The sequence below is a fragment of the Sus scrofa genome, chromosome 1, assembly GCF_000003025.6.
Source record: "Sus scrofa isolate TJ Tabasco breed Duroc chromosome 1, Sscrofa11.1, whole genome shotgun sequence".
Lineage (NCBI taxonomy): Eukaryota > Metazoa > Chordata > Mammalia > Artiodactyla > Suidae > Sus > Sus scrofa.
In genome coordinates this window covers 177067064-177079663 of record NC_010443.5, presented here as the reverse complement: position 1 = coordinate 177079663, position 12600 = coordinate 177067064, and the positions used below count along the sequence as shown (strand labels likewise).

Genomic DNA, 12600 nt, shown 5'->3' with positions numbered 1-12600 from the left:
CTGTTTTATATATTTCCCTTGGGGCTTACTTCCCTTTTACATTCTCTTGATAATAATAGACTGTTCAATTCTTGTGTGGCTAGCCTCTAACTTAAATCTGTTTTTCAGCCTACCAGAGTTTTAAGAATTTTTTGATTCTTATTACTTTTATAGTCCATATGGTTCAAAAATGTTTACTGAACACTTACTATGTGCAGGACAACTAGCTGTCTCTGTTCTTTTCAAGTCAGCAATCTTGGCTGAGTTGATAACATGCAAACACACTGCACAAAATGATAAGGATGGATTTAATGTGTTTTTATATAAAAGAGGCAGATTGACATAATATATAATGTAAATTGCAGGAAACCAGTGCAAATTGAAATAAGGCTGTTATTAATTTTGTATAAACATTTTTTTCATTGAAATGTTAAACACATATGGAAAAGTACATGGAACATAAGTGTACAGCCTGATGTGTTTTTACACAGAGATCATGTTCCTCTTAGCATGAATATCAAGAAAATTTCAAGAACTTCCTTCACACATTGTAGTTAATTTTAAATCAAGAAACTAGCTGTCTCTTAAACTTTGATAGGAAATGTGGCATAACATTTCAAAGAATTGGAAAGAATTGACTTTCTCTGGTATAATTTTTATTTTTATTTTGCAAAGAATAGGAATGAGCAAGAGAGTTGACCACATATCTATTCTATAAGTGCAAGTGAAAATATTTAATTGTAGAAAAATTACAGAGAAAGAATCAGTTTCCAATTGATTATTAACATAGCAAGTATTACATAAAAGGTAGAGAGGGGAAAATATAATGAGAATAATATAAGAAAAATATAGCATCATAAGCAAAGGACAGAGTGCACTGTGGGAAACATGAAGTCTAATTTTTATAGATTTTATATTTTTGTAACTTTTACTTAAGTCATTATGATTATATAATATGATAACAATACTTCTTGTAGAATATGATGAGTGGAGAGACCAAATTTTAAATACATCCTGTCAATCAACAAAATTAAGCAATGAATGTAAAATGCTTCCTATTAGATGATATGAGAGCTGTAAGATGACTCTGACCCTGGAGGCCTCATGATTCAGTTAAAAACATAAGTCAACATATTGAAATTCTAAAAAGGCACCTCAAAATAGTGTTGAAACTTATTTGATGGGAATAAATATTCAATGAACATAATAAAAAATAATTTGTGTGAGGAATAAGAAAAAAGTATTTTTGCTTAGACTGCATAGAGTCTCAAATGATGCACTAAAGGTTTTTGAAATGACCTTTCAAAAGCTGCTTAGGGTTTCCTGGCATGAAAATGACACGATGAAGGGAGATATGGTGGCATCATGCGCAGTGATTAGAATAAAGGAGAGGGACCATTCTTGATAGCAGGTAGTACATTACCTTAGCCCAAGTAAGCACTCAAACCATATCTATTAAATCAGTGGTTGATGAGGCACTAAAGCAAATATCATGCCTATAGTTTGAAAAGTAAAGGCCATTTGTGAAGGAAATACTAAAGAATAATCTAGAGCACTTGATGCCATTGAATGTAGGATAATGAGAAACTAAAGAGTGAATGATGACAGGAGATGTAAGTATGAGTTATGGGGAGAATGATGCTGGTGATCATTAAAAAGTAGCACAACATCAGAAGGGAAAATGTCTATCAGGTGCTACAGTTAGAGTTAAGTGGAATGGAATGGTGAACTCACTGAGTTTGATATGACATTGTATGTCTTACTGATTAAAATCTTTACCAGGCAGTTATCAAAGAACTCAAGATTAGTGGTCAAAGGTATAGAGATGGTGGGAGAGGACATGCATGGAGAGGTCCAGGGGAAATTCAAGAGAAAAAAAAATTTAGTCTAGAAACAGAAGGGACAAGTCTAACTTGTTTGTTGGCAAACTATGAAGTGGGTTTTTATGGGGTAGGAGATCTGTAATGCAGGAAGAATAGAAGAACATAAACAAAAACAGTAATGAAAAGAATGTTCAAAATGAATTAGAAAATCGCTATGGATTATCTTAAGAGATCTAGATGGGGGTGGAAAACTCAAGTGCAAGAGTGTAATGGCTACCAAACTTTGCAAGTAAAAGTACAGGAAAAAATTCAGAAAACAAGGATTTCATTAATTACAATACTTTTGGTGATTTTTTTCAAGTGTGACTTATTTTTTCTTAAAAATTTGTCAAGTATCTATACATAGGTGTTAATTGAAACCATGACCATGTATCAGATTGCACTGGGAGTATAGTGTTAGTGGAAGATTATAGACTGAAATGTGTACAGTAGATAGAAAATGGAATAGAATACAACAAAGAAGTGTCTAAATTATTTATAATTGTTTACCTTCATGCAAAAGCTGTCCAAGTAGCAAATGTAATCTAAAGTGTTGGAAATAAGCATAGAAGTATAGAAGCATAAAAAATAAATATTTATTGAATTTTAACAGAAGACCACCATTAATGACATTAGTGGATATGGTTTCAGTAGTGTTAAAATAGTATACAGAAAATGTGGACTAAAAAATTTGTCGTTGGCAACAGAAACAAGAAGTAGTAGCAGAATATAATTAATTATATGTAAATAAAGAGACTGTCATTAAATATGAATCTAAATAAAAATGTTCATCCTTTGTATATATTTGAGAACTGATACCACTGCAAGATCACTTTTATAATATTGACTATATATATTAACATCTATTGAGTTCATAGCAGGTGCCAAGCAGATAATAAATTCTTGACAAATAAATATATATAAAGCAAAACCCTAAGCAGTGAAGGACAAGTATAGTACTTTTTTTCCTCCTGTTAATTTATTTATTTTTATTAAAGTAGAGTTGATTTGCAATGCTCTTTCAATTTCTGCTGTACAGAAAAGTGATCCAGCCACATACACAGAAACACACATTCTTTTTTTGTTTTTTCTAACCCAAGAGACTGGGCACAGTTCCCTGTGCTGTTTAGTAGATCCCCATTACTTATTAGTTCTAAATGTAATACTTTGCATACCAATCCCAAACTCCCCATCTGTCCCTTCTCTCTCCTCTCCACCTGGAAAACACAAATCTAATCTCCATGTCCGTGATCTGTTTCTGTTTTACAGATAGATCATCTGTGCCATATTTTAGACTCCACGTTTAAGTGATATCATATGGTTTTTGTCTTTATCTTTCTGACTTACTTCACTTAGTATGGGAATCTTTGGTTCCATCTATATTGCTGCAAATGGCATTATTTTGAGCTTTTTTTATGACTGAATAGTATTCCATTGTGTATATATATATATATATATATATATACACCACAGCTTCTTAATCCATTCTTCTGTCAGTGGACATTGGGGCTGTTTCCATGTCTTGGCTGTCGTGAATAGTGCTGCAGTGAACATAGGGAGGGGTTCGTGTATCTTTTTGAATGAATGTTTTATACAGACATCTGTCCAGGAGTGGGATTGTGGGGTCTAATAGCAGTTCTGTATTTAGTTTTCTGAGGTACCTCCATACTGTTTTCCACAGTGTTGTACCAACTTTCATTCCCACCAAAAGTGAAGGAAGGTTCCCTTTTCTCCGTATCATTGCTAGCATTTGTTGTTTGTTGAGTTGTTAATGATGGCCATTTTAACTGGTGTGAGGTGGTACCTCATTGAAGTTTTGATTTGCATTTCTCTAATAATTAGTGATGTTGAGCATTTTTTCATGTGCCTGCTGGCCATCTGTATGTCTTCATTGGCAAAATGTCTGTTGAGGTCTTCTGCCCATTTTTTGATTGGGTTGTTTTGTTGTTGTTGAATTGTTTGTATATTTTGGAGGTTAAGCCTTTGTTGGTTGCATCATTTGCAAAGATTTTCTCCCATTCTGTGGATTGTCATTTCATTTTTTTAAAGGTTTCTTTGCTATGCAAAGGCTTTTGTGTTTAATTAGGTCCCATTGGTTTATTTTTATCTTTATTGTCATTAATCTAGGAGGTAGGTCAAACAAGATGTTGCTGTCATTTATGTCAAATAGCTTTCTGCCTGTGTTTTACTCAAATAGTTTTAAAGTATCTAGCCTTACTTTTTTTTTTTTTTGTATAAGAGAATGTTCTAACTTCATTCTTTCACATGTACCTGTCAGGTGTTCCTAGCACCACTAATTGATGAGACTGTCTTTCCTCCACTGTATGTTCTTGCCTCCCTTGTCATAGATTAGTTGAACCCCTAGGCACTTGGATTTATTTCTGGACTTTTATCCTGTTCCTTTGATATATATATCTCTTTTTGTGTCAATTCCATACTGTTTTGATGACTGTCACTTTGTAGTATAGTCTGAAGTCAAGGAGGCTGATGCTTCCAGTTCCTTTTTTGTTCTTTTCAATATTTATTTGGCTATTAAGGCTCTTGTGTGTTTCCATACAAATTTTAAAATATTTTGTTTTAGTTCTGTGAAGAATGCCCTTCATAATTTGATAGGGATTGCACTGAATCTGTAGATTGCCATAGGTAGTATAGTCATTTTGACAATATTGAGTCTTCTAATCCAAGAGCATAGTGTAGCTTTCCATCTATTTGTGTCATCTTTGATTTCTTTCATCAGCTTCAAATAGTTTTCAGAGTATAGGCCTTTTGTCTCTTTAGGCAGGTTTATTCCTAGGTATTTTATTCTTATTGATTTGCTGGTAAATAGGATTGTTTCCCTAATTTCTCTTTCTGATCTTTCATTGTTAGTACAGAGAAATGCAGTTGATTTCTATATATTAATTTTGTGTACTGCAGCTTACCAAATTCATTGATGAGCTTGAGCAGTTTTATGGCAGTGTTTTTAGGATTTTCTAGGTATAGTACCATGTCATCTACAAACAGTAATAGTTTTACTTCTTCTTTTTCAGTTTGGATTCCTTTTATTTTCTTTTTCATCTCTGATAGTCATGGCTAGGACTTCCAAAACTATGTTGAATAACTTTGGTAAAAGTGGACATTCTTGTCTTGTTCCTGATCTTAGCAGAAATGCTTTCAGTTTTTCACCATTGAGAATCATGTTGCTTGTATCTTTGTCATATATAGCTTTTATTATTTTGAGATAGTTCCCCTCTATACCCACCCTCTGGAGAGGATTTTTGTTGTTGTTTTTTCATTCAGGAATGGGTGTTGAATTTTGCCAAAAATTTTTTCTGCATTTATTGAGGTGATCATATGTTTTTTATTTTTTAGTTTGTTGATTTGGTATATCACTTTGATTGATTTGCAGATATTGAAGAATCCTTGCATCCCTGGGATCCCACTTGATCATGGTATATGATCTTTTTAATGTATACTTGGATGAAGTTTGCTAATATTTTGTTGAGGATTTTTGCATCTATGTTCATCAGTGATATTGGCCTATAATTTTCTTTTTTATGGTATCTTTGTCTGGCTTGGTATCAGGGTGATGGTGGCTTCATAGAATGAGCTTAGGAGTGTTCCTTCTTCTGCAATTTTTGGAAGAATTTCAGAAGAATAAGTGTTAACTCTTCTCTTAATTTTTGATAGAATTCACCCATGAAGTCATTGGGTCCTGGACTTTTGTTTTTTGGAAGTTCTACTTTTAATTGAAAAAGTTTTCATTTAAAAAGTCTCTGTTATGTTAAGTTCTGTGCTAGGTGAGTAGAACATATGTCTGAGAACAACATACACATCATTTCTGCCTTTTAGGTACTTACTGGCAAGAGGAGGAGTATGGCAGAAAATAAAGTCATTACCAAAATAAATGGAAAAAAGAGACTGTGTTTAAAAAGATATAAGCAGGATCTCACAAAAAGTGATCCCACCTTTTCTAGAAAGTAAGGAAGGGCTCACCTGTGGAAGTGAGGAGTGTTGGGATTTAAGAATGAGATGAAAATTGATTAGGGGTAGCAAGATAAAGAGCCAGGAATGTGTGAAGGATCTGTGGCTAGAGGAAGCTGAATGTGTACAAGGGATCAAGAATATGAGAGACTGGAGGGGGCAAGAAGAATGGGTATCTTATAGGGTTGACAGTTAAACTAATAGCTGTCATGTTTATTTTTAAGAACAATAGCATGCCATTCATGTGCTTTAAACAAAGAAATGGAATGATCAGACTTCCATGTTAAAAAGTCCTAGTTCTTGATTAGGTCTTCATATTTGCTTGGATTATTAAACTGTGCTAAGCACAATCAGGAATGTCTCAGCTGAATGTTGGGCTTAGAGCATCATGTTTAAAAATAAATAAAAGAATGTTCAAAATTGTCCATGCTGAAAGGTCAGTAAAAGAATCTGAGATGGAGATACTGAATATATGAATAAAAAGTAACAATTAAAAGATCGAACAATCTAAGATTCCTGTTCCTAAAGAAGAAAGAGTAGATTTAGAGAATGGAATTGATGTTTCCTTTAGAATATGTTGAGTTTCAGGTGTCTGTGAGACATAAAAATAGACATATTGAGGTAAAAGTTTGGCATCTGCATCCAAAACTTGAAGGAGAATTCTGGAACAGAGATAAAGACTTGAGGAGGGGAACAGGAATATAGGGCTTATCAGCAAGAATAAAATCATTTAAGGGAATTTTCTGAAGTGTGATTAACTGTGATACAGAGAGAATTCCAGGGAATACCAACCATTAAGTGTTGAGAAAGAAAAGTGAAAGAAAATGTAAGCAATAATAGTCACAGAGGTAGAAGGTGCAAGATGTGTTAGCTCATTCAAAAATTATCTGTGTCAACTGGTTCTAGCAAAACACATTCTTTCAACTATGCTTTCTAATTTAGCACACTTTTCTATGCATTGTATATTGTTAAATGAGAACTCTAATACATTGAGGATATGTTTTAAATATAAGTTCTAGAACCACACACACTGTTTATTTCTGTGGGTTTTATTTGCATTTGTTTATATAGAAAAGTAGTATTTTCCAAAGTTAATAGATAGAAGACTTATTTATCCTACTGAGGAAAATGCTAAAGGTGTGACTTTTTTTTTTTTTTGTCCTTTTTGCCTTTTCTAGGGCTGTTCCCATGGCACATGGAGGTTCCAAGGCTAGGGGTCTAATCAGAGCTGTAGCTGCTGGCCTACACCAGAGCCATAACAATGCAGGATCCAAGCCGAGTCTTCAACCTACACCACAGCTCATGGCAACACTGGATTCTTAACCCACTGAGCAAGGCCAGGGACTGAACCCGCAACTTCGTGGTTCCTAGTTGGATTCGTTAACCACTTAGCCACGACGGGAACTCCAACGTGTGACCGTTTTAAGTGAATTTTGACAATGAATGAAAGGAATTATGGCCAAATGCAAATGCGTTCTGAAGGAGAGATTCATTTGACATTTGGAAAACTCTGTGTGCCTGTCTGTGTGTGAACAAAGTTTTCATTGTTGTTGTTGTTGTTTTTCCAAATAAACAGACATTGTCTTTATGGATTCGGTCACTAAATATTCTGATTCTTCTGGATATTGTATGGAAGTATTACAATTTTTAGGATTGGAATGATGTTACTTAAGTAAAATAAAGGAAACACATGGTTCTGCACAGATGTTATCTGGAAAAATTTAACATTTTGAAAATTACTGTACCAAATATGATGTCATTAGAAGACTTTTTTACCATGTCCATAATTAAGTTACTTGTGAGAGGAACTATTTTGAGAGATGCATTAATAACTTTAGTTGGTAAAGAAATCCCAGGAGACCTAATTTGAATTGGACAGGAGGTTTTTTTTCTTTTTACTGTTGTTTGTTCTTTTTATATTTTGAACAATTTCAGTGTTTTTTCAAGATTTTTTTTGGCTCATCAAGAGTTTGTAATATATTTCTGGCCACTTGCCTAATTTGAGTCTATCTGCAATTTTGCAGATTTACCTGGGAAAACTAAATCTTGAATTACTGAATGTAAAATAACAAGAACAATAATAATATAGAAACACTCTTGAATACTTTTTAATACAGTTTTAGATCTGTCATTTGCTCCATGTACACTGAATATTTATGTATATAAATTTAATTATCTATCATTAGATTGACTTCATTAACTTTGTTCTACCAACATTACTTCATTTATTGGCTCTTCCAAATCCATTTCTTTCATAACATTTCATGTTGAAGGCTGCATAGATTACACTGTTTGTTGAATAAACTCCATTATTAAATACACTATTCTGATCTTTGCATAATAATTTGCATAACTACTATCAGAAAAAGATCTCCCCTCCACCCTTAGGAAGCTAGTTTGCAAAGAAAATGTTATGAATTTTCATTGTAGTCTGTTATTTTTTTATCTCCAAGCACATTAGATATGATTTTTAAATGCAGTAGGTTTTTTCTTTTTAAAGTATTTCCTTAAAAAATGATGATATGCCATATTCAGATAATGTAATTTTTAACAATAGTGCCATGATTCATCCACTTATTCATTTTGATTACGATTGACTTTTTTTAATGACTTCTTCTACATTTTCAGGGTGAAACAAAGATCTTAAAACTAAAGAACCTTCGACCTCAGGACTATGCTAATTATAGCTGCATTGCTTCGGTGAGGAATGTATGTAATATTCCTGATAAGATGGTGTCATTTAGACTTTCCAATAAAACAGGTATGGAACTACCTCTGAATGTTGTATGTCTCTTATCCACAAAGAATGTTTATAATGTCTCTTTAACATTTTTATAGACAAAATGATTTCTATAGTCTATGTAGGAACAAGTCATCATTTCTCTCCAGAAAATTCTGTGACATCTGAAAAACTTTTAATATGTTGACAATGTAAATCTTAATTGTCATATGCTCCCATATATGTTTTTATAGCAAACAAAACTATAATTTCTTAAAGCATGTATTTATAAATGTCACAAGCTGGCCTATATTTTGTTTGAAGACATTTCTAAAGAATATTAGATTTTTCACATGGAAATTTATGATCTAAATTGCTAAAAGTAATTTGTCATTCCAAAACTAAGTAAAAGAATCTTTCTCTTACTCTCTTTCACATCAAGAAAGCTAATTGGTAATTTCAGGTAGGTGTTAGGAAAGTATTTTTGTAGAAAAATGTCAAAACATTAGCAAGACTGCACCTTAAGTTAGCCTATGTTTAGTAATATAGACTCAGAATAATTGCAAACACATTAAAAAGAAATATCTAAATGCATGTGAACTATCTTTTATAAGATTGTCTATAAAGAATCACCTTAATAAATTAGAATTTGAACAGATTTTAAGAAACTCTCAGAGGTAATTAATATGAATTTTTAGTTTTAAATCATTATTGTTAAAATATAGAGTTTTAAAAGTACTTTTCCCATTAACAAAAATCTGAAATGTGTGGGCTTTGTTGTTTCTCAGTTTAGTTCATGGTTCTGGCACCTATTAGTTCTTGGATCTAGCTAAGTCACTTCACTCTTCTTGTCCTCTGTTTCCTCCTAACCAGATAAAGTTATAGGAAGGAATTAGTGAGTTGATGTATATGAAGCATGTAGAATACACTTTATCCATTCCTCTGACAGTGAGCTAGTGGTCAGCAACTCCATCCAGCACATTTGGTGGAAAGATTAAACCTAACACTTTATGAAAAGATGAAAAAAAATTATTTGTTCAGACCTTGATTCAGAAACATATGTTCATTTGTGTTTAAACTTTGAAAGGTCATTCTTTTTTGTATTCATTCATTTATTCATCATAAACTCATTATGTTCCTATTATGGGTCAGCAGTGATAGGCAAAGGCTGTTTGTCAAGATGTAAGTTGTCTTAAGCTAGAGAAATGCTCTATTAAGCACCAGATAAATGTTATCATAGGAAAGTAAAAGAAGGATGTGACAGACAGAAAGAAACATCAAGAAGGATGAGAAGGACTTGATGAAAACCATATTTCAGAAAAAAGTAGACATATAAAATCTTAGCAGACCTAAGACTTGTAAAAGTAGCCTCATTTCACTTGAAAGTATTAGGATATTGAGAAATAAAAAACAGGTTAATATAATAATGGGGTGTGATTATGTTTTCTTTTTGATATGAACTGTTACATGAATTCTTATAACTGATTTTGTTTTTCTTAGTTTCTTTAATGTATTTTTAAAATACACATGACCTGAACAGCAAAATTAAAAATTAAATGTAAGTAGGACCTATGGGCTGGGTAAAGGCATTGCAGTTTGTCAACACTAATAATAGGTAAAAAATCAATAATAGAAAAAGTTTTATCTGAGACAATCTGAGGACTATAGCCCAAGAGACAGATTCCAGAAGCACTTTTGAATTGTGTTCTGCCAGACTGCAAAATAGGAGGAGGCTTATATAGTCAAAAACGTAAAATTACATAAGTGGTTTGTCAAGAGTTAGAATTGGAGCTGACAAGAAGTAAGGTGCTTGTTAAGCAAGGATTGCCTGGGGTCTGAAATGGTTGCATAGTTACAAGGGAAGACCCTGAGACCATAAGGTTGCACCTGGCTGCTGCTTGCACATGTCGTTTTGATAACAACTGGTGTGTCCTTGAGTCTGATAGAGTCAGAAAATTCAAGTTCTCAGTGATGCAGGGGCATGTCTAAAACCACATCCACAAACTGTCACCCAGTTACATCCTGAATGTCTAAATCACAGTTACTTCATTTTGATTTTCAAATGCATTCTTCTCTTTAATGGTTAAAGCAGATGTACAATGCATGTTGACAGGCCATAAGACAGGCTGTTCCAGTTCAAGCCAAATCATGTATAAACCAGATGGATTTCCTCATACCTCACTATGTATGACAGTTCTTTCCATCCAGTGGAAGGAGGAACCAAGTAATAGTAGATGTACTGTTACTTATGTTACAGCCTTACACTTGAGAAGTGCTTTATTCCTTTAAACAGTATTTCATGTTTATTATTAGAGTTTATCTTTATAATTACTGGGATGTAAGCAGGTGGATTTTTTTTTTTTTTTTTGGAGAGAGGGTTATCTGACACATAACAAATTGGTCTGTAGCAATTAAAGTATCCTTATTGGGTTGTTTTGAAAATGAACAAAATTAACATAAATAAAAATCTTTAAAGATTAGAGGTACGATGAAATTATATTGTAGAAATGAATGAAGAAATGTATGATTTTATTATTTTCCATTGCACCACAGCTAATAAGGAGTGGGGACAAGATTGATTGCAATGTTTGAAGGGTTATTTTAAAATAAGAGACTGACTAGCTATTCAAAATTTTTGTGGATCTGGAAAAAGTGAATGTAAATTTCAGCAATAGTGTTTTATTAAAAGTAAATAATGACTAATCTTAAAACAGAAAGGAAAAGATTGTCTTTAGAGGTGACCAGACTTCCCAGCACCTGAAGTCTTAAATTTTAAAGCAGCTGAGTGACTTTATTTATGAGATAATTTTTAACAATTGTCAGCTCAGAACAGAGATCCTGCAGAGAGCACAGGATCACATTCAACTTTCTGGTTCATTATTTTTCAAGCAAAAATATTGTATATCTAGATTGAGCAAACCAAATAATCTATTTGACTCTTTTATAAGCTGTCTCACAAAACTTAAGATTGACAGTCATTATGAAATGAGCTTTGGAGTGATGGTAAATAATTGTGTTTGAAAATATAAGCTAGTACCTTGTTTGACTCTTCGATAACTATAATCAAGCATGTTATGTGCCTGACACTTTACATATTCAAACCAGGTTTGCCTCAGCACTTTTACCATCTGGTTGTGCTCAAAGTTGGAAGAGTTTGTGCATTTCAAATAGGTGAAATCATTTAGGTAGCTCTCAACACCAGGAATAAATTAAACTTTCATCATCTCTATGCAAAAAGTCTGTAACTGACAAATAAGTTCATTGCTTTTCCAACATCAAAAGAAGATGACATAACCTAAGGGTCAGATGCTCTTTATCACTCTTGTGAATCTCTAAATGATGGACCTAAAGTACCCATGTATTTCACTCTTGTTTTGCAAAATAACAAGGCAAATCTGTAACTTATATTGAGAATGTTTTCTTTTAAAATTATGATTGATTAATCTCTATTAATATATTTAGGAAAGGATAAGTTTGGGAATGCTTACATTGGAGATCAAAAAATTGTCTAATTTTTTTTTGGTACAGATAAACTCTCATTTTAACATCTCTATAGTTAGGTAAACTTTTTAATTTCAATCAGTCTATGGACTTGACTTGCACAATGCCCAAATGACACAGCATATGAAGAGGCAACAATGTGTGCTATGGATAAGAATTTCTAAAAGTTGTTATTAAGCAGAACAGTTGAGTCATGAGGATAGTTTCCTGGGTCTTTTATACCTGCTGAATTAGACACGTTATAAAATGACCTGGAAATGGCATACATTTTAAATAATAGTAAATAATGTCTTTGAAAAACAAACGTCTTTTTTATCAGACTGTTATCTGTGAGCCCATTCCATTTTGTGAGTAGGAACTTTTGTTAATAAAAAAATCAATTTCCCAAAACTATTTTAAAAAGCAGTGTCTAGGGGAGATGGGATTAAATGGTGGAATAGAAGGAGTGGAACTCAACTTCTCTCCTAAAACCAACAAAATTTACAACCACCCACAGAATGGAAAGTAACTGTTTCACAGAGACTCACCTACAGGAGTGAGAGTTCTGAGCTCCACATCAAACTCCCACTTGTGGAG

At 33.0% G+C, this 12600-nt stretch overlaps 1 protein-coding gene across 7 annotated transcripts in view; it reads left to right on the top strand.

Moving 5' to 3' along the window:
- Positions 1–12600, top strand: part of MDGA2 (MAM domain containing glycosylphosphatidylinositol anchor 2) — an 824968-nt gene that overhangs the window by 515349 nt on the left and 297019 nt on the right. For all 7 annotated transcript variants that reach the window (XM_021074087.1, XM_021074085.1, XM_021074091.1 and 4 more), the window contains one exon: positions 8433–8565. In XM_021074087.1, the coding sequence (XP_020929746.1) occupies positions 8535–8565 (31 nt within the window). In that variant the 5' untranslated portion in view covers positions 8433–8534. The remainder of the gene's footprint in view (positions 1–8432; positions 8566–12600) is intronic.